This window comes from Macaca fascicularis, chromosome 3, assembly GCF_037993035.2.
Source record: "Macaca fascicularis isolate 582-1 chromosome 3, T2T-MFA8v1.1".
NCBI lineage: Eukaryota > Metazoa > Chordata > Mammalia > Primates > Cercopithecidae > Macaca > Macaca fascicularis.
In genome coordinates, this window is record NC_088377.1 from 108,750,313 (window position 1) to 108,776,859 (window position 26,547).

The window sequence follows — 26,547 nt, forward strand, 5'->3', positions numbered from 1 at the left end:
TTTATTTCTAGATATTTAGGGATTTCCTAGATATTTTTGTTATTTGATTTCTAGCTTAATGATCTAAGAACATACTTTGTATGATTTTTTTTTTTTTTTTTCCAGATGGTATCTCACTCTGTCATCCAGGCTGGAGTGCAATGGCGCAATCTTAGCTCACTGTAACTTCCACCTCCAGGGATCAAGCAGTTCTCCTGTCCCAGCCTTCCAATTAGGTGGGACTACAGACGCATGCCACCATGTCTGGCTAATTTTTGTATTTTTAGTAGAGATGGGGTTTTACCATGTTGGCCAGGCTAGTCTCAAACTCCTGACCTCAGGTGATCCACCTGCCTTGGCCTCCCAAAGTGCTGGGATTACAGGCATGAGCCACCATGCCAGTCTGATTTTTATTCTTTTAAATTTGTTAAGGAGTGTTTCATGGTCCAGAATATGGTCTACCTCTGTGAATGTTCCATGTGCTCTTGAATAAAATACATATTCTGCTGGGATATTCTTTAAAGTGGAGTGTTATCCAGATACTCTCTTTATCCAGAGTATATAGTTGGATCCTTTTTAAAAATGTCATTTGACAATATCTCCCTTTAGATTAGTATAATTTATACTACTTGCAATTAGTGTAATGATTGATTTGATTGTAAGTCTATCATTTTATCACCTGTTTTCAAATTGTCTGTTTTTCATGCTTCTGTTTTCCCTTTTCTCCATTTTTTTTTTCCAGATTACAGTCAAGTACCCCTTACCTGAAATGCTTGGGCCTATAAGTGTTTCAGATTTTTGATGTTTTTTTTTTTCAGATATTTGAATATTTGCAGAATACATACTGACTAAGCATCCTAAATTAAAAAACAAAACACTCCAATGACAATTTCTTTTGAGCGTCATGCTGGTGCTGAAAAAGTTTCAGATTTTGGAGCATTGTGAATTAGAGATTCTCAACCTGTATTTGAATGTTGTTTAGTATTCTCATTTAATTTACAAAATTGTTAAAGTCTATAATAACTTATCAGTCCTATATACAGGAGATATTTAGGTGAGTATCTCCTCCCCACCCTCTCTGCAGTGGTTGGTATACAATATACATCTAACTTTTCAAAATATACATAACAACTTCTATATTTTCAGAGTACACAAAGCAGCTTTTCAACTACTGGCTTCCTTACCCTCCCTTTCTGTTATATTGGCCATATGTATTACATCAACATACAATGACAATCTACCAATTTTTTTTTTTTTACTGTAAATAGACATATGTTAAAGAATTTCAACAGAAGAAAAGCAGTCTGCTCTATTTACCCAGGTATTTAGCATTTATTTTGGCAAATGGCTGAGAAAACAGAGAAGACTATTTATTTTTATGTTTTGCCCTTCCTTCATTATTTAATTTCAAATTTCTCTCTGGTATAATTTATTTTTACCTTGAAGAACTTCCTTGGCATTTCTTTGGGGTAGATCCGATAGCAGCAAATTCTCTTAGTTTTCCTTTGAAAGTTTACTTTGCTCTTGTTACTATACTGTTCCGAGGATATTTTCCTTGGACATAAAATGGTGAGTTGATAGTTCTTTTTTTCCTCTGTCCTCCACAGTTTCTAAGAAGAAATCTGCCATAATTTGAATTTTTGTTCCCCTGTATATAATGTGTCATTCTATTCTGGCTTCTTTAAAGATTTTTTCTTTATCTTTGATTTATAGCAGATTGATTATAATATATGATATGATATGGTTTTCTTTCAGTTTCTGTTTGGGATTCAATGAACTTCTTGAATCTATAATTTATACCTAACATGGGAAGTCCCAGGCATTATTTCTTCACATTTTGTCTTACAGCAGTATTTTTCCTCTCCTTCTGGGAGCCCAATGACACAAATTTTAGACCTTTTATTATTGTCCCACAGATCCATGCAATCCAGTTTTTTTCTGACCCCCCCAATCTTCCTTTCAGTTCTTCAGACTTTATAACTTCCAGTGGTCTATCTTCAATCTCACTGACTCTTTCCTCTATTATCTCCACTTAGCTACTGAGCATCTGATAAACTTATTTTTAATACTGTATTTTTCTAGTTCTAAAATTTCTATTTAGTTCTTTTTTATAGATTTTATAGCAGATTTCTCTGCTAAAAACATCTGCCTTTCCATTCATTTCAGTCACACTTATCTTTAGTCCAAGGATCATGGTTATAAGAGCCACTTTAAAGGTGTTATCTGATAATTCCGAAATCTAGATCATCTTAACATCTGTTATCTTCTCTCTTAATAAAAAGTCAGCTTTACGTGGCTCATAGTATGTTGAGCAATTTTGGATTGTATCCTGGACATTTTGGACATTATATTGTAGAGATTTTAGGTCCTGTTAAAAATCCTCCGGAGAATGTTTTCGTTTTAGCAGGCACTCAACCTATTTAGGTTCAGACTAAAAGTTCCATCTTGCCCTCTTTGAGCAGCAGTTCCAACATTAATTCACTTTTCAAAGGCTTTGTTATGCTTTTTGTCTGTGCTCAGCACATGCTGGGAATTGGATGGTGGTTTTTAAGATGTTCAGTTCTTGAGGCCTTGGCTGTGGTTCTTTGTGTCTGTGCTGTGCACACAATGCTCAAGGTTGAGTCCAGCGCAAGGTTGAACCCAGGACTTCTTTTGATCCACACATAGAATTAGGGAGCATCTTTTATATCGCTCTCAAAATTTCCCCTATGCCTTTCCAACCTGCAGTTGTCTCTCTTTCTAGTTCTTCCGACTAGAAAAGCCAAGTTACTGGGGGCTCCCATAATGTTCTGCACTTATACCACGACTGGGATCACATTTGGAGTAGAAGTGGCAAGACAGAAAAATGGTGTTGATTTCCCTCAGATTTGTTGAAAAACAGTCTCTATCTTCTAGTTCCTCTAGCCAGAGATATGGGTATTTTCTAAAGTTTTTTTTGTGCCTATGCTGCTAGTATTTCAGTGTAATCTGCAAATGGAACTGGTTTTGGAGCACAAAGGCCCCTTTTCTTGCTTTTCTGGCTAGATACAAGAGGTTTCTCTTAGATTGTTTGCTACCTGTACCTCCTATGCAGTGCCCACAGGGTCAAACCTGGGAGACAAAGGAGGGAAAAAGATCTCAATGAAATGAACACATATGATACATGTTATTCAAATTCAAGTTTTGAATTCATTTTTCAATTGCCTGCTATAGTTTGCTTTTCACTGTCCTCATTTAGATACTTAAGAAAGCAAATAAGTAAACTTGTCCAGAGTTTTTGGTGTAGTAAATGGAACACACAAGTTGTAGATAACTTGGTCCATTTTGGCCAACAGTAGACTCAAAGGGCAACAGGTTTGACTGTTTCACATACTAATTAGAACATTTATATAAGAAAATTCTGGGGATGGGCACTGTGGCTCACACCTATAATCCCAGTACTTTGAGAGGCTGAGGTGGGAGGATTACTTGAGGCTAGGAGTTTAAGACCAGCCTGGCCAACATAGCAAAACCCCATCTTTACCAAAAAAAAAAAAAAAAAAAAAAAAATTAGCTCGGTGTAGTGGTGTGGGCCTGTAAGACCCAGCTACTCAGGAGGCTGAGGTGGGAGGATTGCTTGAGCCCAGGAGGTCAAGGCTGAAGTGAGCTATGATCACATCACTGCGTTCTGGCCTGGCTGACAGAGTGATATGGTCTCAGCAGCAACAAAAACAACAAAATTCTGGGAGAAAACATCAATGCAATTGATGGAGTTTTCTGTTTCATCTGTTTTGATCAAATATTCCTTATTTTGTTAAAAAAAAATGGAAGTTTCATTCCCAAATGAATTTTACAGAATCTGTTTCATTTCCACTTAAGTTTATAATTATTGATACAATTATAAATACATTTAACTTTACATAAAATTGTATCCTGGCTAAAACTCTCAGTCATCATACAGAACCTATATTGAGGTGCACAAGATTTTTTAGGGACTCTTCTGAAAAAGATTTTTTCTTAGCTGGTGAAAAAGAATTTGAGGTATGGTTAAAGATGTAACCTCCCTATATAACACTAGTTACTAAAAATCATTCCTAGATTGCCTTACTGCTAAGTGGACTATGAATGGCAAACAAAACAGTCCAGTAAGTAGGCAAAGTATCTACAATAAAATATTCACAAAGTACACGATATTAACACATGTAACATAAAGTGTGCATATCTATATGACATCTTATTAGAGACATTATCCATTAGTTATGCCACTATAGTATTTCCAAGTTAAGGTAGTTTTTTTTTTTAAGAGACAGGATCTCGTTATATTGCCCAGACTGGAGTGCAGCGGCTATTCATGGGATCACAGGCACTATAACCTCGAACTCCTAGCATGAGCAGTTCTCCCGCCTCAGCCTCCTGAGTAGCTGGGGCTATAGGTGTGCACCACTGCACCTGGATAAATGTAACCCTTTAAAGTTTAAGAGAGCAGCACGATTACATCTGTTTATTTATTCTCCCCACTGAGACACCCATTAAAATAACAGCAAAGGCATAAAAGGGTTAAATCTACAATAACCAAAAAAAAAAAAAAGGAAAAGAAGTCCATCAACAAAAGAATGATTGTATCAAATGTCTGCAAACTAGAATAGAAATTATCAAGGAAGAGAATATGTTCTAGAAGAGTCAATGTGTCTTCTGCTGGGTGGGAGACATGGAACATAAAACAGAAAATTAAAGTCCGTACATAGACTATAACTACTATCAAAAAATTGGGGCTGCACAGCATATTATTGTATTTTGGTAATTAGGCAACTTCCAGTGTAACACAGTGTCCCACCCAGTTGTCTAAAATAAAAGCCACTAGCTCGGCAGAGGCAGTGGTTTACACCTATAACCCCAACACTGTGGGAGGCTGAGGAGGATGGATTGCTTGAGCTCAGGAGTTCAAGATCAGCCTGGGCAACACTGAGAAAATATGTCTCTGCAAAAATTATGAAAATCAGCCAGGTGTGGTGGTGTGCACCTGCGGTCCCAACTACTCAGAAGGCTGAGGTGTGAGGATCACCTGAGCCTGGGAGGTGGAGGAGGTTGCAGTGAGCTGTGATGGTGCCAGTGAACTCCAGCCTGGGTGACAGAGAGAGACTCTGTCTCAAAAATACTAGCTCATAAAGTTTTCAAAATCTTTCACTTAAGGTTTCATCAAATCACCACCACCACCACTATCATCATCAACTTGAACAAAAACCAAGAATCACTAGACAATTCAGGAACGCCTACAACACTGGAAAAAGCAAGATACAGACAAATCATCCTGGAAGAAACATAAAGTTCTAGATTAAAAACTCAGATAATTTCAGTAAGTACCTGCATTCATACAGTAAGAACAAGATACAGTAAAACAAAACAAAACAAAACCCACCAACAATGATGGAATGCTCTACTGGAAATCAAAATGCAATTCAATAGAAATATCTGAAGGTAAAGTTAAGAAATTTCATGGAAAATAAAATGGTAAACAGTCAAAATATGTAAGAGAAAAGTTGTAAGACCAAAAAAAATATCAACCTAGAGATTCCAAAATATGTCTACTAAGAGCCGAGAGAGAGAGACAGAGAGACAGAGAGAGAGACAGAGAGAGAGAAAGGTGGCCCAGAGTACAACTCATTAGCACAACAAATAAAAACCTATTCTTAAGGTACATCATTATGAAATTAGCAGACCACCACAGATTATAAGGTGCCCTTAGAGTTAAAAACAAAACAGGGGCACTTCAAGAAGACACAGGAAATAATGTGAAAGACCTTCCAATGGCCAAAGGTGAAACAATTTGAGCAAGAAAATGATAATATTGAATTGTAACCCAAAGAACAAAAGAAATACTCATGAGACCATACCAATGTAAATAAATGATTGCATAAATAAATAATTGGAGAAGAAAGTATAAGTGGTACAAAGAACAAGGAAAATTGAAAATGACCTTTAAAACATCACAGTAATAACTGCTGCAGGCAAGATCCACTGAGGCACGCTAAAAGTGAAGCTTTAGTATTTTATTTGTAAAAAAGCCCCCCCAAACTCCTCTAAAATAGTAATTATTGTGGTGGTTTTAACATATGTCCACAAATTCTTCGCTACTTCTCCCTTCAGAAGGTGAAGCTTAATTCTGTTCCCCTTGAATGTGGACTGAATTTAGTGACTTGCTTCTAACAAACAATATGGAAAGAGAGAAACCGTAACTTTACAGTGAAGAAATGTGGCACACTCTACATTAACCAATGCATCAGGGTTAACATCACCAATAATGAGATAGTCACATTACATACCTCCTCTTATATGATGTGATGAGGAAGACACTAATGTGCTATTCTTCTCATGACAATTCACAACCTTAGTCTAATCATTAGAAAACATTAGACAAACCCAAATTGAGAGTCATTCTAAAAATACAGAACCTACTAACTTTCAAATGTGTCCAGGTGATAAAAGACAAGGACTAGGAAAAGTCACGGATTGCAGGAGACTAAGGAAACATGACAAATAAATGCAGCGTGTTATTCCAGACTGAATCCTGGAAAATAAAAGGTATATTGGTGGAAAGTGTAATTAATAGTATTGTAACAATGTTAATTTCTTAATTTTCATAAGGTACTGTGGTTATACAAGAAGTTTACATTAAGGAAAACTTGGTGAATGATATGAGAACTCTATGCTACCTTTGCAACTCTTCTCTAAGTGTAAAATTATTTCAAAATAAAAATAAAGTTGCAGGGGAGAAATCAGGTCACCTACAGGAAAAAAAAAAAACAAACCTCTTGTTGATAAAACATATGAAAGAAAACAATACAGCTGTGACAATGTTTTAAGAGAATATAATTTTCAATCTAGACTACTGTATTAGTCAAACAACCAAATTAAGCAGAAAGACAAAATAAAGAATTCTTTAGACAAATTTACTTCCCCATACTTTTTGTATTTCAGCACTTCAGCACGTTTTCCAGCAATGAAGAGAGTAGACTAAGAAAAATGAAAACATGAGATCTTGAGAACCAATATGAGATCCAAATGAACAGAGAAGAAAAATCTCAAGATAATACCCGTGCAACAGGTCTACAGAAGAAACTGTTCATTTTCATTAGAAAGATGGAAGGTTCCAGAAAAAAGGAAAAGGAAAATGTGAATGGAATCCACATTGTTCTTAAAAACTTGAAATAACTAAAGATTATTTCAGGTAAAGTTAAACAATACAAGAAAAAAAAAAGACATAGTCTAACTCTATTGGAAACAGAGTGGTGAGTTAAGAGAGAATGTCTGTCTGGCCTGCACACAGTTTTTCAAAGGAATCTTAATGTCTTCAGATGGTGCAAAGTGAAGTAAATCTTCAATTCTAAATGAAAGAACTCAATAGATAGTATCAAATATTGATAGACCAATAAATAACAGCATTTAAGTATATGATTTAGATACATGGCAGTCATCCTAGAAAGAACAAAAAAGCAAAAAATAGTTAAAATAGTTAGGTATGATTTTCTCTGGAAAGCAGGACAGGGGTGGGGCAAACAGCCTCCTTACTACAGTAAGCTCTTCTGTGATTTTTAAATACCATACGCATGTATTGTTTTGAAAACCTTTTAAAATTTTTTAAACAGCAAACAGATCACTATTTTCAGCAGTGAATACAAATAACTCCATTCATTCATAGCCAAGTCAGTAAGTTTCTATTTATAGTAGTGGTTAGACATCAAATAAAGCATAGTTCTTGCTATGAATGGTTAAGGCTTTCAACTTAACATATTAAATGCTTAATCAATACTTATTTCAAAATATATTTTTCATATTCTTTTAGACAAATTTAACAAACACTTAGGAGTTACTGTGTTAAATCTTTAAAAGTAACAATGTTTAGTGACATTAAACTTAATATTTTTTAGTGTCAACCTGTTTTAATTAAACAATTTTATGTATATTTAAGATGTCTGAACCACTGAAAGTAAGCTTAAAGTATATTCGATTATGAATTGTCAACCCAGTAGATGATAACAATGGTGTGAATCTTTTTTTTTTTAAAGATATGCCCCAAATCATAACATGTGGTTTTGAAGTATATGTATATATAAATTATTGAATAAATTTGTTTTGTGTATCTGCAAGTGTGTGGATGTGTAAGAGAGAGGGACTTTACCAATTCATCATTTCTCAGACAAAATGATGCAATCATTTTGTAAGGTTCCAAATCAAACAAAGCAGCAAATTTTCTTAGCTTTCCTAATTTATCCCACTGCTAATCTGGGGTGGAAACACTACATCCTTTCATACAGACATAAATAGTAGAGTATTTTTCTAAAACAGACGTCAACAATTGGTATGGGATTAACTTTTAATCAATCATATTTGAAAACGTCAATGGTGTGGTACAGTACTATACAGAAAGAATTCAAATTATCTTTTTTAAAATTAAAATTCATAGCTTTACTATAATGCTAACTTTTTCAGGGATTGCGACGCTATACTAACACAGGGTGAGCATCCCTAATACAAAAATCTAAAATCCAAATTGCTCCAAAATCTGAAACTTTTTGAGTGTTGACATGATTCCACAAGTAGAAAATTCCACACATAAGTACTTAATACAATCTTTGTTTCACACATAAAATTATTAAAAATATTGTATAAGATCACCTTCAGTCTATATGTATAAGGTACATATGAAACACAAATGAATCCCCAAAGTATTGCATTGTGTACACGCAAAATCTGAAAAAATCCGAAACCCAAACATTTCTAGTCCCAAGCATTTCAGATAAGGGGTACTCAATCTGTACTCATTTGTATTACTACTTTATGTGTATATCAAATTAACTTTATATTTACCATTTTTAATAGATTTCATAATTTTTCTTTTCTAATACTACTTTCTAATCTTAAAATGCAGCTAATTTCTATGCCAGTGTTGCTGTTAGAACAGAATGAAATCATATATTCAAAATATCTGACTATAATATAGCAGCTAATTTAGAAATGTCAGTTTTATTCCTCCTTTTGTGCCACATGTATCTTGGTACAGGTTTAAAGTATAATTCAATAATTTATTGAAATTAATTTATTCAATAATGAAATACTGAGTCCCAAATTCTAAATATTCTGAAAAGGGTAGATGTTCTGGGGGAAAAAAGAAAAGAAAGAAAGAAAGAAAAAGAGAGAGAGAGAAAGAAAGAAAGACAGAAAGAGAGAGAAAGAAAGAAAGAGAGAGAAAGACAGAAAGAGAGAAAAAGAAAGAAAGAAAGGGAGAAAGAAAGAAAGAAAATTGCCCAACCAGAAGTCGAGACTTAATATAAAACCACAGTTATTAATATAGTAAGAGCACTGGTGTAGGAACTGTCAGATAGATAAAAACTTCAAAATACAGAAACCAGAAATTGAACCACACTTAAAAGAGACATTATGTAAAAGAGGACAATCAATAGAGACAGAACGGGCTATTTAAGAAATGGTTTTCCATATGGAAGAAAAATAAAATTATATCCTCATTTCATTCCATCAACAAAAAGAATCTTGAGCTGATAAGACTAGCAATAGTCCTTTACTGAAAGGGAAAAGTATAACCTGAAAATCATATAAATAAGGAAAACCTCTGAAAGAAGAACGAGAACCAGAATAATAAACAAAGCCATAAATGACCAATATACATATGAAAGATGCTTAATCTCATGGATAAACATGAAAAACGCAAATTTTAAAAATGAGAAACAATTTTAGATTGACAAAAACTTTCAAGGCCTGACACTACTGGGTACTGGTGAGCACAAAGTGGAAACTATCAATCATTGCTGGTGAAATAGCCACTGTAGAGACTCTTTAGCCATTACCTAGCAAAACCAAACATATACATTCTCTATGATCCAATAATTCCACTTCTCATACATGTTCTCATCATCTAAGTCTGTGATAGCACACACACACAAAAACCCTAGCAATAACCTCAAACAGTATGGGAATGAATACAGTGTGGTAGACTCATGTGATAAAATATTATGTAGCAGTTCAAGGAAATACATATATGCAAATATACATATATGTACAAACTTACAGATATCAAAACAAGTGAAATTTATAATTCTGCAACATTGTAACATTTCATAATACACACAAAACATTTTATATGTAGATCCATTAATCATATACGAAAGAGTATAAAAAGTGTACGTAAAACTTAGACACATTAGACTTATAGTAGCTGTAGTCTTTGAAAGGTGAAAGGGTAAAGATGATGTTCACTTTACAAGTGCTTTACTTTATTTAAAACAAAACCCAGAAAATATAATATTAACAACTGTCCATTCTGAGTGAGGGTTGTTAGACAGATGTTTATTATACTATTCTTGACACTTTGGTGAATTTTCTGGACTTGTTTAAAAAAAAAAAAAACTAAATGAAAGTCCCTATTAAGATCATAATTCAACTCTTTTCACCTATTTAAACACTTATGAAAAATAATGTATGATTTCAACATGCTAAGAATACAATATAAACAAATGGAATAAATTCTCAGTCTCATAAATATGCTGATAAAGTTTACAAAAAGTAGAATAAAACGTATCTCAGAAATGAGGTTAAAAAGGTTCATCTTAAACATCTTCCATATAACTGCTAAAGTAAATGCATTCTCCTCCATTTGCATATTTCCAATGTGACAGCTAAACTATCACTAAAACTAACATGTAAAAACTGAAGAAATAAGTAAAGAGTACAAGTCCTAAAATAAACCAACTAACCTGTATGGGTTCTTCTATGTCTCTGGAGCTCATCACTCCTTGTGAATCTTTTGCCGCAAAACATCCAGTTGCATATAAAAGGTCTTTCTCCAGTATGCCAGCGAAGATGTGCTCGTAAATGAGATGTTTTGCCATAAACTTTACCACATCCTTCAATATGACAGATATGTTGCTTCTTTTTTCCTGGTTCATTACTGCCTCTAGCAAAAAGAAAAACCAAACATTAATTACACTGCCAAATAACAGACTTACAGGAAAATTAGAAAGAATCAAGGTAATTAAATGGTACTTCTCTGAATAGGTTTGTTGGATCATGATGCCATAACTGTAGCTAAAATCAGAAAATTTTCAATTAAAGAAAAAACAAAACAGGTCTGTGTACCAAACTGCTACGAAAATGTGTTAACCTCACCGAGTTTATGCCCTACTATGGACTCATGTTCCTTTCATAGTGGGCTCTTCCCTTGGGAAAAAAATTTCTCTAAGCCTTTCAAAACACTTGAAACTTCTCTAAAATTTCAAAAGGATGGCTAAATCCAGTTAAAAGTGTAAGATGCAGAGTTTCGTTTCCAGCAGGACAGTGTGAAGAGTTTCATGGATCTGTTTCCCAGAGAAAATTATAAAAAAGTAAAAAATACCATTTAAAGTCTCTGGAAATGGTCCTAAAAGCAAATAAAGAAACATTTATTCAAGAAAATCTCACAGAAATTGGTAAGAACAGTACGAGTCTGTGATATTTGAACCAAGACTCTCTCCTTCCCTACTTCCTCCCACCTCCACACAGGAACATTAGACACTGGTGCAGCCAAGAATATGATTCCTACTCTTCCCACCTCCCGGTCAGAGAGCTATGGCCCTAGGAGGGGCAAGATGTCTGCATTTCTTATTTTACTCTTGGTTGCCTGTTGCTAAGTTCCAGGCAAGTGTAGCAGAACCCAGTCCTTAGCCCTGGGACATAGGCTCTACCTTGGATGTGGCATGATGAAAATACTGGAGTCTAGGTTGCTGTTGACCTGGCCCATTCATAGTTCATAAAGTCAAAGTTCTAAGCCAGGAGAGGCCAGTTGAGAAGACCTGAGGCTACTGCTGCCCCTGCAACCAGGCACTCAGCTCTTAAAGGAGAGTTGTCACTCAGAGAGAAATGAGCCACTGTCTCAACCTCTAGCTCAAGAGCCATAACCCAGAAATACCATAAAACAAAGAGCTCCAAATCTCTTCCCAAAGGAACTGACTTAATTTGCAAGACAATGTGAAGAAGTTCAAGCCTAAGGGTACTCTCAAAAAAAGTAGAGATTGTTCCAAAGGCAGTTAATTGGGAGAAGACTAACAGATTCACTGGAAATAAAGGCTTAACTACAGGCTGGCTAGTTTGCTAGACAGAAGTGAGAAGAGGCTGTGAAGAACCTTCTTAGGGTCAGAATAAATGTCAAACATTGAGATTCTTGGGAAAAGTAAGCAAAACTAACAAACTAACAAGCTAGACTGACCAAGAAAATAAGACTCAAATTATTAGAATCAGAAATCAAAGAGGAGATATCACCACCAACCTTACAGAAACAAAAAGGATTACAAAAGAATACCATGAACAATTTTATGCCAATTACTTGGGTAACTCAGATGAGATGGACAAATTCCTAGAAAAATATGGACCAAAATACTAAAACTGACTCAGGAACAGATAATCAATCAGAATAAACCCACAACAAGCAACTAGACTGAATTAGTAATTAAAACTACCCATATGAAAAGCCCAAGAACAGACAGCTTCACTTGTAAATTCCACAAAACATTTAAAGAATTAATACCAGTTTGGAGGGAATACTTTCCAATTCATTCTATGAGGCCGGTATTATTATCAAAATCAGATAAAAACATTACAAAAAAAGAAAACCACAGACGTATCTCTTATGAATATGGATGCAAAAAGCCTCAAAAAAAATACAAGCACACTGTCAACATTGTACCAGAGGTTCCAGACAGAGAAATTAAGTAAGAAAAAGAAACAGAACTCCTGCAGCATAGAAAGGAAAAAGTAAAAGTTATCTCTGTTCACAGATTCCATGACCTCAAACATAGAAATTCTAGACTCCACTAAAAAAAAAAAAAACAAAAAAAAAAACCTGTTATAACTAATCAAAAAGTTCAGCAAAAGTTGCAGGATACAAGATTAATACACTTAAAAAATATATTTCTACACAGTTGTAATGAACAACCAAGGAAACAGTTCAACTTATAACAGTATCAGAAATAAAATTGGAATTTAACAAAAGTACAAAATGTATACTCTGAAAACTATAAACCATTGATGAAAGAAGTTAAAGATTAAATAACCAGAAATACTTCCCATGTGCATGGACCAAAAGATAAAATATTGTTAAGCAGGCAACAGTCCCCAAAGTGATCTACAGATTCAATGCAATTCCCATCAGAATACCATCTGGCTTCTTTGTAGAAATTGACAAACTGATTCTAAAATTCACATGGAATTGCAAGTGTCCCTAAAGAGTCAATACAATTTCGAAAAATAACAAAGTTGCAGGACTCACATTTCTCGATTTCAAAAGTTATTACAAATCCAAAGTACTCAAGACACTGTGGTACTGATATAAAGACAGATATACAGATCAATGGAATAGAATTGAAAGTCCTGAAATAAATCCATGTTCTATGGTCAACTAATTTTTGACATGGGTGCCAAGAACACTCAATGGAGAAAGGAGAGTCTTTTCAACAAATGGTGTTTGATGAACCCTTACCTAACACCATATAAAAATTAACCCCAAATTCATCAAAGACCTAAATGTAAGAGTAAAAACTATAAAATTATCTTTAAAAAAAACCCAAAAAAACCTAGGAATCTTAATGACTTTGGATTTGGCAATGAATTCTGACACAATACCACAAGCAGAAGCAATAAAGGAAAATAGAAAACTCTAGACTTCAAAATCAAAACTTTGGTGCAAAGGCACTATCAAGAAAGTATAAAGACGATTCACACAATGGGAGACAATATTTTTCTCTTTTTTTTTTTTTTTAGACGGAGTTTTGCTCTTTCACCCAGGCTGGAGTGCAGTGGCGCGATCTCGGCTCACCGCAACCTCTGCCTCCTGGGTTCAAGCAATTCTCCTCCCTCAGCCTCCCGAGTTGCTGGGATTACAGGCACGCGCCACCATGCTTGGCTAATTTTGTATTTTTAGTAGAGATGGGGTTTCTCCATGCCGGTCAGGCTGGTCTCCAACTCCTGACCTCAGGTGATCCACCTGCCTTGGCATCCCAAAGTGCTGGGATTACAGGCGTGAGCCACCATGCCCAGCCGGGAGACAATATTCTCAAATCATATATCTGATAAGGAACTTGTATCTAGAATATATAAAGAGACAATTCCATAATGAAAAATAATATAATTTAAAATGGGCAAAAGATCCAAATAAATATTTCTCCAAAGATACAAACATGGCCAATAAGAACAAGAAAATATGCTTAATATCACTAGTAATCGGGAAAAACAAAACTGCCGTGAGGTATCACTTCAAACCCAGTAGGATAGCTTTAATCATGAAGTCAGATAATGACAAGTACTGGCAATGATCTAGAGACTGGAACCCTCATACCCTACTGATGGAAATGTTAAATGGTACAGCCATTTTTGGAAAATAATCTGTAAGTTCCTCAAATGGTTAAACATAGAAATACAATATGACCCAGAAATTCCATTTCTAGGTAATTTCATAAAAATACAAGAGAAATGAAAACATATGTCCACATAAACACTTGTACACAAATGTTTACTGCAGTATTATTCATAATGGTCAGTGGGTGGATAAAACCAAATGTCCTTCAAGTGACAGGATAAACAAAATATTGTATATCCATACAGAGAAATATTATTTGTCCCTAAAAAGGAATGAAGTACTGATCATGCTGTAATACGGCTGAACCTTGAAAACATTATGCTAAAAGAAACCAGTCACAAAAGTCACGATTCCATTTATATGAATTGTCCAGAACAGACAAATCTATAAAGACAGAAATTAGTTGTTTAGGATGGAAGGGTTGGGAGGATAAGGGGGTGATGTTTAAAAGATACAGAATTTATTCTGGGGATGATGAAAACATTCTAAAATTGATTGTAGTCATGTCTACACAGCTCTGAATATATTAAAAACCACTGAATTGTACACTTTAAATGGGTGAACTATAGGGTGTAAGAGCGAGTTTTATATCAATAAAGTTATGTAAAAATTTTATGAAAAAAAAATGGGCTGGGCACAGTGGCTCACACCTGTAATCCCAGCACTTGGGGGGCTGAGCTGGGCGGATCACCTGAGGTCAGGAGTTTGAGACCATCCTGGCCGACATGGTGAAACCCTGTCTCTACTAAAAATACAAAAATTAGCCGCGTGTGGTGGCGGGCGCCTATAATTAATCCCAGCTACTCGGAAGGCTGAGGCAGGAGAATCGCTTGAACCCGGGAAGTAGAGGTTGCAGTGAGCCGAGATCACACCGTTGCACTCCAGCCTGGGCAGCAGAGTGAAACTCCATCTCGTTGGGGGGGCCCGGGGGAGGGGGTAGAAAAAAGAAAGAAAAAATGTATTTTTAAAGTGTAAGGAACAAGGCAGAGGACCACTCAAATTTCATTCCTAAAATAGCCTAACTTAATTCCCTTTCTAATATTATATATCAACTTCTAGGCTATGAAGGTAATGAGGTTCTTGTGACCATCATTCCCAGCCAATTACTCGGTTTTAACTCCTGTTTTATGCCTTCCAAATGGACACAGTTGAAAAACAGAGCATTTACCTTCCTTCTCCTTCCCTACAATTAGGACAGGAACAGGCAACTCTTCGAAGCCTCTTGCCAGGTTGTACCTCTTGATCAGAAGTTTGCTGGCCTTGCTGCAAATGCACTTGTGTGAGTTGGTCAGGACTAACAGCACCTATCGTGGCATTAGCAATTCCTCCAACTGCTACAGTTACAGGAGCTATAGTAGCTTGCTGGACTTTTACTCCATCTTGTCCTTGCTGCTGACCTAAAAAGGAAGAAAAAAAAAAAGAAACATTGTAATGTTTTCTACATCTAAAGAAAGGATTAAAAAAAAATTCCATGTGCATAAATTTTTTCTAACAATCTGTAAAGTACAAAAACTAAGGGGTTAATGGCTTATACTATGTCAATCCTTCTAAAATATAGTATTCTCACTTTAGTGGCTCAGGTTGCCTATGTATCTAGATGACGGAACTATATACATAAATCATTTAACCCACTTTTGGACTTAATTTCTCTCTCCATCTATAAAATGAAGATAATAATACTTGCTACTTACCTACTCACTAAAATACTATGAGGATACATGAGTCTAAAAGCATTTTGAGATCCTAAGATAAAAGACGTTATATAAACACAAAGCTTTATTACCATTTCCACAGTAAGCAACATATCTCATCACAACAAGAAAATACAGGAGTGAAAAGTCACTAAACAAAGGATTAAGTTTTATGGACATCTTGCATTCCTAAATAGTTTAAATAAACATCTCTTTATTGATTTGACTTTTTAAATTGTATACATAAAGTGGTTTTTAAAATGCAAAACCACCCAAGATTACTACATACTGTCACTGTAATCATAAAAAGACATTTAAAATATTATTACTTTATTCACTCATGTTATATAGCTTACACTTCATTGCTCAGATTAGTATATATACCAGCGCGGCTTCTTCACTTTGGTAAAAATATAATAAATAATGCACAATAAAACAACAAAAAAATGTATTTGCATGGCTTAACATTATCCTGAAATACAATGCTCTTTTTTTTTTTTTTTTTTTGAGAAGGAGTCTTGCTCTGTCACCCAGGCTGGAGTGCAGTAGCACGATCTCAGCTCACTGCAACCTCCACCTCCTGGATTCAAGCAATTCTCCTGCTTCAGCCTCCCTAGTAGCTGGGATGACAGGTGCGTGCCAACATGCCCAGATAGTTTTTTTTTGTATTTTTAGTAGAGACAGGGTTTCGCAATGTTTGCCAGGCTAGTCTCAAACTCCTCACCTCAGGTGATTCACCTGCTTCGGCCTCCCAAAGTGCTGGTATTACAGGTGTGAGCCACCGCACCCAGCCTATGATGCCTTATAATTATCTTTTCTTTCACACAGTTCTACATTCTCCCCATCAGATGTGGGAATAACAAGTATGTGAATGGACTGAAAAGAAAATACCAATTTATGAAAGAATGTTTCCACCTCAGAATATTGATATAAGTATTAAGTAAGTTAATTTATAAATCCTCTACCACAGTGCTGGCACAGAATTGCTCATTACATAGTAGCTACTGTTACTAATTCATCTCTGCTGAGTTCAGGGGCAATACAAGAATAAAATAAGTCACTTTGGGAGGTCGAGACGGAGGATCACAAGGTCAGGAGATCGAGACCATCCTGGTTAACATGGTGAAACCCCGTCTCTACTAAAAATACAAAAAAATTAGTTGGGCATGGTGGCGGGCACCTGTAGTCCCAGCTACTCGCTATTCACAAGGCTGAGGCAGGAGAATGGCGTGAACCCGGGAGGCAGAGCTTACAGTGAGCCGAGATCATGCAGCCTGGGTGACAGAGCGAGACTCTATCCCCAAAAAAAAGAAAAAAAAAAAAAAAAGAATAAAATATGCTAGCAGAAATAAACATGCCAGTCCTGCATATAAAATGGTTTCTTTCAGGCCGGGCATGGTGGCTCATGCCTGTAATCCCAGCATTTTCGGAGGCTGAGGTGGGTAAATCACAAGGTCAAGAGATGGAGACCATCCTAGCTAACACAGTGAAACCCCATCTCTACTAAAAAGTCCAGTGATTGCACCACTGCACTTCAACAAAAAATTAGCCAGGTGTGGTTGCACACGCCTGTAGTCCCAGCTACTTGGGAGGCTGAGACAGGGGAATCGCTTGAACCCGGGAGGCAGAGGTTTCAGTGAGTCGAAATTGTGCCACTGCACTCCAGCCTGGGAGACAAGAGCGAGACTCTGTCTCAAAAAAAAAAAAAAAAAAAAAAAAAAAAGGCAGGGGTGGGGGTGGTTATTTCAAAGCTGCATATGTAGTATCTTAAAAGTACGGGGCAACCAACAAGAAGCAATAAAAATTACCAAGTAAGAAAATAGTACACATTTTCTAAACAAAATTAAACCTCTGACTCTCCCAGCCAAAGTCAATCTCACCGTCCTCTGCATATCCACAGCACCTTTAATTCCTTTTGGTAGCACCCATAACTAAGATACACATTAAAAAATACATTTTGTCACTGTTTCAGTAAGGATACAAACCCTCTACTAAAGTTTACATTTTTGTACACCTTTGAATTAGCATGGTGTGGTAAGTAAAGCAATGCAAGTGAAGTCAGAGTTGTAAATTTATGACTGTGCACTCAGGGATCCTCAGTTTCCTCAACTCTAAAACAGTAACACTGACTTCCGTAAAATTTCTGCTCCCTGTCTACTTTAAAGAGCTGTTTCTGAGGATCAAGTTGATTTTCCAGGGGTAAAGGCTATATAAATTATAAAGCAATACATAAACAAAAGGTATAATTATTTTGTTTCAGTGTTTTTGAACACGTATTTAGGAAAACCAGATGCCTTAAGGATGACCGTGGCTACACAATCTATTCAAACTACTTGTGTACCAAGAAGCACAGTGATACACACACTTTCTGTTTACTACAAAAAAAAAAAAATGCATTTCTAGAAATGAGAGTACTGTCTGAACAAGCACTCTACAAAATCTACAGCATGGTCCCTATGGAGCTGCAGGTATTTTAAGTTGGCAAATACCCTTTACATCCCCTGAAGACACAGGTATTTTCGGCCACAATTTTTTGACTACTTTTCTCATAACATTTATATAACAGTCATTACTTTAAAGGTCGCAATAATATTTAAGATGACCTTTATTTTAGTAAAGAACTGCTAGATGAGTTTCAAGTCAAAGCTAAGTTGGGGGGTGAGGGGTGGGGAAGAACTGCTAGAGATTCCTGATTCCTCTGGTCCCTTGACCACATCCTTGACATACTCCTCATGCCTCCATATTGTGAGCCTTTCTTTGTTCAATGCCTAAACAACTTGGAAAGTTATTTCAATGAATAATAGAGGCAAATTATATTTGAGTTTGTATATTGAAGCCTGTTAATTGACTTCATCTAGATGTTTCACAGACAGCTAAGTTCAACAACTACTTTATTTCCACTGCCATCAGTAAGCCACCAAACTCCAGAGCAAGACCTCTGAGGCCCCACTTAAGTTTAATTCTATTGCCTTCTCAGACCTCATCTCTATTAGTCTCTCCCTTGCTCACTCTGCACTTGATATACTGGCCTCTCTTCCGGCCCTCAAACAAATCAAGCTCATTTCCTTCTTAGGGACTTTGCACATACTCTCCAGTCTAAGTGGGGATGCCTTTGCACGCAGATCTTTACATAGTTGATTCCTTTGTAATATTCTGGTCTGAGTTCAAATCTCTCCTCTTTAGAAATGCCATTCCTGACCTTCCCATCTAAAAGTGGTTCCCCTCAGTATATCACCGTATCACCACCTAGTTTTGTCTTGTCTTTGTCCTTTTATAATTTGGTCTTCAACTCACTTCTGAAGGTAAAGTGCCATGAAAGTAGGGATCTTGCCTATTGTGTTCCCTGCTGTATCACTAGTATAACAGTGCCTAATAACTCAATAACAATGCCACTCAATAACATATGTTTAATAAATCAAAGTTTAAAAATAAAAAATGATTTCACCTTCCAGTCTTGCTTCTGCTAATGTCCCTGTTTCAGTAAATGCTACTCCCACTCTCCTTATTATCCACACTGAAAACCTTAAAATGTCATCTTTTAGGCTACTTCTTTACTCATTACATCCAGTGATGACTGAATTATGGACACACTACTGCATAATAATAGCTCTTACACTAATCTGTTTCCAAGCAAGACTATCATCTTGATCCAAGCCCTTGTTAATCTGTGCCTCTACCAACCTAAATGAAGCTTTCCCTCCTTTCTCATCCTTCAAACTGCTGCCAGAAAAATAAAAAAGTCGTGTTCTGATCGTCTCACTTTCATGCTCAGTAACGTTTAATCATTCTTCCACTGACCAAAGTCTGGCATTCAAAGCACTATACCACAAGGACTTACTTAGCTCCTGCTTCACAGTCTTTCTCCTAATGACCAAATCTATTGTGCATTTTCTGGGTGACCATTACAGGACTGCTCTGCTGCATTTGACACCACACGCCACTCCATCCTTATCCAACATTTACTCTGTGAGCTAACTTCCCACATTTCAGAAACCCCTTCTTCTCTGTTAGCTCCTTTTTGTTTGTTGGTTTTTTTTTTTTAAGAGATAGGGGTCTTACTCTGCTGCTCAGACTAGTCTTGAACTCCTGGGCTCAAGCAATTCTCCTGCCTTGGACTTCCAAGTAGCTGAGATTACAGGCGTGCACCACCATGTATGGCCTTAGCAATTTTTTAAAATCAGCACTTAAATCTAAATTTATGTCACATTCTTAAAAGATGTATCAGCCAGGTGCGGTGGCTCACACCTATAATCCCCGCACTTTGGGAGGCAGAGGCAGGAGGACGGCTTGAGCCCAGGAGTTCAAGACCAACCAAGGCAATATAGTGAGACCCCATCTCTTAAAAAAATTAAAAAATTAGTCGGGCATGGTGGCATGTGCCTGTAGTCCCAGCTACTCATGGGACTGAGGTGCTGAGGTGAGAGGATCGCTTGAGCCCTGGGGATCAAGACTTCAGTGAGCCGTGATTGCACCACTGCACTTCAACTTTAGCCTAGGTGACAGAGCAAGACCCTCTCAAAAACAAACAAACAAACAAACACCCTCTACTCTTCCTAGGCTACTCTCCAGGGTCTGACTTTTCATTCTAACTCTCTTCTTGGGGGACCTCATCTACTTTCGTAACTTTTACTGCTATGCATAAGCTGATTATCTCGCAGATCTGTGCCTTCTACTCAGAAGTGTCATACTCCTACTGTCAACTGCCAGTGAACACTTCCACCTCAGATTCCTCACAAGCAATCTAAGAACCAGAGAGCTTAGCCCACTTTCCTAATATAGCTCTTTTTCACCATTCAAATAGAAAACTTGGAAGCCATTCTTGATTCCTCTCTATCTTCTTCATCTCTGACAACAAGAGCAACTATTGTTTTATATCTACTATGTGGTAAGGCACTTTACTGGATGCTTTCCATACATTGTTTCACTTACTCCTCATATCCCTATGGGCTGAATATTACTGCCCCAACTTTTTATTTTTAAGAAATGGAGTCTTGCTCTCTTGCCCAGGCTACAGTACAGTGGCACAATCATGGCTTACTGTAGCCTCTAACTCTTGGACTCAAGCAATCCTCCTGCCTCTGCCTCCTGAGTAGTTGGGACTACAGATGCATGCCACCACACCTAGTTAATTTTAAAAATTCTTTTAGAGATTATATCTCACTATGTTGCCCATGCTAGAATCAAACTCCTGACCTCAAGTGACCCTCCTGCCTCAGCCTCCCAAAGAGCCGGGACTACAGGCAAAAGCCATGGCACCCAGCTTACTGTCCCAATTAAGATGAGAAAACTAAGGTTCTGAGGGGTATGTGAAACACCCAGGATCCTAAAATGGAAAAGTGACAGAGCTGGGATTTGAACCCAGGCTTAGCCAACTCAAAAAGCTATTCTCTTTCCACCATACACATTATCTACGTTGATCATAAGTCCCTGTTGAGTCTACCTCTTCAAAATATCTCAAATGTCTTCATCATACCCGCTGCTTGCACATTAGTGCAAGCCCTTATCACCATTATGTCAGTTTTGCCCCTAATTATATTCATATTGCAGACCTAGCTCCCCAAAAAGCCAATGGGCCCTCCATACATTCACAATAAGGTCAGTATTTCTTAGCAGAGTACATAAAGTTCTTCATGATCTAACTCTTGCTTAGTTTTATAACTTCATCTCTGGGCACTCCTGCTCCATGCCCACTCTCACCATCACTTACAGTGAACTCCTATCTTCTCTAATGTTCTGTGTCTCCGAACATTTGAGTAATACAGCTGGAATCCAACATATTCTCCCACCCCAAATCTCCATCTCCCTTGGTCTGACAAAAGCCTATTCATCTTTCAGATTTTAGTCTTTAATCCTTCTCTTACCAATGAAACTGCTTTGTAAAATAATTTTTTTAATAACTCAAAATTTCTTGGTATTGTAACTACACATTATGGTGAAACAGACTGAGGATGGCCATTCTTTTATTTTTCTTCCACATTACCAGAGGTAAAACATTACAAGGCTGCTTGGAGTAGCCAAGCCATCTTTCTTACTCCTTTATTGGTTCTGCTTTTTTTTTTTTAATTTTTTCAAACATAGAAACTGGGCCAAGGTAATGGAGGGGGACAGTTTGTTGGTAGGTAGTAAGATATTTTTTATTTTTTTGAGATGGAGTCTCGCTCTGTTGCCCAGGCTGGAGTGCAGTGGCCAGATCTCAGCTCACTGCAAGCTCCGTCTCCCAGGTTCACGCCATTCTCCTGCCTCAGCCTCCGGAGTAGCTGGGACTACAGGCGCCTGCCACCTCGCCCGGCTAGTTTTTTGTATTTTTTTAGTAGAGATGGGGTTTCACCGTGTTAGCCAGGATGGTCTCGATCTCCTGACCTCGTGATCTGCCCGTCTCGGCCTCCCAAAGTGCTGGGATTACAGGCTTGAGCCACCGCGCCCGGCTGGTAGTAAGATACTAGAATCACTAACTATTCAACAAGATCTAGCTTGTTGGGCATTTCTTGCTCATTTTCTTTTAGTACCAGTAGTCTTTTGCCTCAGTAGAGAAGTAAAAGTTGAGACGATTTGAATTTAAGCTAACAGGAAGAAAGGAAAGTCAGGTTTAGCTAGTAAAGGAAAAAGGCATATTCCATAAAGAATAACCTAGTTCCCTGGATTGTGAGGCAGGGGCCTATGCCTAAGCCAACAAATTCTGACTTGAATTTTGGTATACGTAGCTCCCTAAGAGACCTCAAGAATTGGCTGAATTAGAATTTAAGTATTTCTGGTCTTGCCAGTAAGATACCATCTCATTCCATCATAATATTTGTCATAAATTATTTCCAACAAAAGCTGCTCAAAAAACAGGCCATCTGTGTGGTTTTTATGTCATTTGTCCTTTGGCTACCAAAGTTCCTGGCACACTGAAAGTACTTAATGAATGTTTCTTAAATAATGCGAATGATAATCTAAAATCCATACAAACATAGAAGCTTTCTTATGAAACTCGGCCAGCAGTGTATCACAGGACTGCTAGATGACAGCTAGTTTACAATACATATGCACACAGGTGACAAGACAGTAAGAAACCAAATCAAGTGGGTATCTGCTACAATTCCTCCCTGACTCACTGATATGGCAGTCAGATCATTTAGGAGCAGAGTCCAGAGCATAACTCTCAACCTTGGTACTGAAACTATGTACTACTCTCTCAAGTATCAGATTTATCCAATGACATTTGCTATCTACATTCAGCAAGGTTTTTTTGAAAAGAGTATTACAAAAATGTTAACTTTAAAAAAGTATAGGCCGGGCGTGGTGGCTCATGACTGTAATCCCAGCACTTTGGGAGGCTGAGGTGGGCGGATCACAAGGTCAGGGGTTTGAGACCAACTAGTCCTAGCCTGGCCAATATGATGAAATCCTGTCTCTACTAAAAATACAAAAAAATTAGCCGGGCATGGTGGCAGGCACCTGTAGTCCCAACTACTCAGGAGGCTGAGACAGGAGAATCGCTTGAACCTGGGAGGCAGAGGTTGCAGTGAGCCAAGATCTTACCACTGCACTCCAGCCTGGGCAACAAAGCGAGACTCTGTCTTAAAAAAAAAAAAAAAAAAAAAAGGCCGGGCACGGTGGCTCAAGCCTGTAATCGCAGCACTTTGGGAGGCCGAGACGCGCGGATCACGAGGTCAGGAGATCGAGACCATCCTGGCTAACACGGTGAAACCCCGTCTCTAATAAAAAATACAAAAAAAAAAAAAAAAAACTAGTCGGGGGAAGTGGCGGGCGCCTGTAGTCCCAGCTACTCGGGAGGCTGAGGCAGGAGAATGGCATAAACCCGGGAGGCGGGGCTTGCAGTGAGCTAAGATCCAGCCACTGCACCCCAGCCTGGGCGACAAAGCGAGACTCCGTCTAAAAAAAAAAAAAAAAAAAAAAAATCATAACTAAACTTGCCATTTAGGGAATAGGCTAAGATTTCTCCCTTTCTCCCTATTTTGATGAAAGTAAATAGTTTAGTATTATAAACACATATGCTTTAAGTTTCTTTTTCTTCTGATTTTAAGAACAAAGCATGCTCATCATAGAAAACTATGAATAAGGAAATGAAATAATCCAGAAAGTAATTACCCATAGATTACTACTATTATCATTTTGATGTGATGATCTAAGTTCTGTTTTAATCTTTGTTCAGTGCATTCTGATGCTGATACAACTTTACTACATAAAAATTCTGTATTAGCCTCTTTTACTTATTTAATAAGTACTTCTAAGTTATTAATATTACAAATTATTTTAATATAGTGGTTGTGCAGTATTTCATCATATACCATAATTTACAAAGCCATTACTGTACTATTAGATATTTATTTCCAAATACGTGTTATAAGTAACAAAGTAATGAGCAACTTGAACTAAAATATTGTTTATTCTTTCCAAGGGATAGTCCTAGAAGTGAGATTACTAAATCAAAGGACATGAAACATTTGTAAGACTATCTAGATTATAAAATTACAGGAGTATATATAAAGAGCTGCATTCATTTACATTTCCACCAGAAGTATGGGGGAGAATGCTGTTTCATCTCATGGAGCAAGAGAAACTCAGTAAAAATTATAAAATCATTTAATAAAAAAATCGGATTATCTCACTGTAGTTTCTAATAGAAGTGATTACTGCTCTCACCTCTAATATTGTATATTTCCTTAAGGTGCAAGCCAATGTAGTAAGGCAAGATGTAACAAATCTATATAAGCAATAAAGACTGAAAAGGAAGTAACGAAACTGTCATGATTTACAAAAGATATAATTGCATTATTTAGAAAACTATAGAAAAATCAACAAATTATTATAATATGACACCCGGCCATCAGCAAGATGACCAAATACAAGATCAACATAAAAAAGCAACAGTTCCCAACCATATAAGCAACAAGCACTTGAAAAAGAAAAAAAACAAAACAAAACAATTTCTTTCATAATAGCAACAATAACCACAAATACCTGAGAAATCAGTCTAATTAGAAATATGTAAGATCTTGAGGCAGATTTAATAAAGGATATAAAACAAGACCTCAATAGAGAGAAATATATGTTCTTGGATAGGAAGAATCATTACACTAAATGTGTCAATTCTTCCAAAATTATTCTATGAAGTGAATACAATCACAAATTTAATTCGAAACTTTTCCATGAAACTCTGCTAATCTGACATGTGAAAAATCAACTAAGAAAACTCTGAAAAAGCAGAATAGTAGAATAAAGATATGTTATGCAGCTACAGTAATTAAAATAAGGAGCTGTCAGCTTAGGAATAGGGACAGAAATGAACACACAGTTTAAAACAGATGTGTGTGTGTACGCAAAATAATCCAACTGTGCCTTATTTCTTCTTTTGGAAAAGACGATTTGCAAGGTTTTTTCTTATAGTAAATAGTAAGTAACATTACTCTGTAAGTAAGATAGATCTGCAAATTTGAAAAACAAAACAAAACTACTTATCTGCCTATAAATAAACTCACCTACCAATAAACTGAAAATGACTATTTAATAATAGTCATACAGCAGGTTCAAAGTACATGTGTTTCTTAATAACGTTTTGTGCATATAACCTAGGGAACAAGGTTTTCTAAGAGAACTGATCAGGAAAAACAAAAACTGCTGACTTCTATGATACAAAACTTGCCATGGGGGCCAGTGGCATTTTTTCTGTTCTGAATAATACTAAAATGATTCTTAACTGAGCCTACTTAGATTGACTTCCTTTACAGATTAAACTTGGAATCTGCCTAAGCAAATGTCTAAGGTCCTCTCAAAGAATATGTCTCCTAACATTGCAAATAACTTTCAATAAACACACTCTAAAATAGGATTTGGTTTACATAATGATCTGGCTTAAAATAAGCAAGGAGGCTGTATATTCCTAAACATAAAAAGATAACCAAATATGCTTAGGGCTGGAGAGGATAGAGAGGAGAAATGGGGAATGACTGCTAATAAGGGTTTCTTTATGAGGTCATGTGAATGTTCTAAAACTAGATTGTGGTGAAAGCTGCAAAACTCTACCAATATACCAAAAGCCATTGAATATACACTTAAAGTTGTTGTATAATATGGTATGTGTATATATAAATAAAGTTGTTTTTTAAAAAGTAACTAGATTTAAAAAAAAAATTTTTTTTAATTCTACTTTTGTTGGCTATGAGTACCTTTAAGCTAGTGGTTCCCAAAAGGAGGTAATTTTGCCTTCCAGGAGATACTTAGCAATGTCTGGAGACATTTTTGGTCGTCACAAAGTGTGAGATTACTAGTATATAGTGAGTAGAGGCCTGGGATGCTGCTAAACATCTTACAAGGCACAAAACATATCCCAAAAACAAAGAATTACCTGGCCTAAAATGTCAATAATGCTGAGGCTAAGAAATTCGCTGAAACTCAGCATTGGAATAACTCAACTAACATTTATGCCTATCATTCATATCATTATAAACAGCTATAACAAAATATATGAAAAATTAAAATATGGTACATTTGTGTGATCCCTATAAAAACTACACGAGT

General features: G+C 36.6%; 1 protein-coding gene across 3 annotated transcripts in view; it reads right to left on the bottom strand.

Annotated features, from left to right (window-relative positions):
* Positions 1–26,547, bottom strand: part of SP4 (Sp4 transcription factor) — an 83,394-nt gene that overhangs the window by 21,039 nt on the left and 35,808 nt on the right. For 2 of the 3 annotated variants that reach the window (XM_015447643.4, XM_005550011.5), the window contains exons 4-5: positions 15,504–15,732; positions 10,704–10,903 (exon numbers count right to left, since the gene is read on the bottom strand). In XM_015447643.4, coding sequence (XP_015303129.2) covers positions 10,704–10,903; positions 15,504–15,732 — 429 coding nt within the window. Of the gene's footprint in view, positions 1–10,703; positions 10,904–15,503; positions 15,733–26,547 lie in introns of those variants that run through there. The other variant, XR_012433215.1, reaches the window with a different exon arrangement.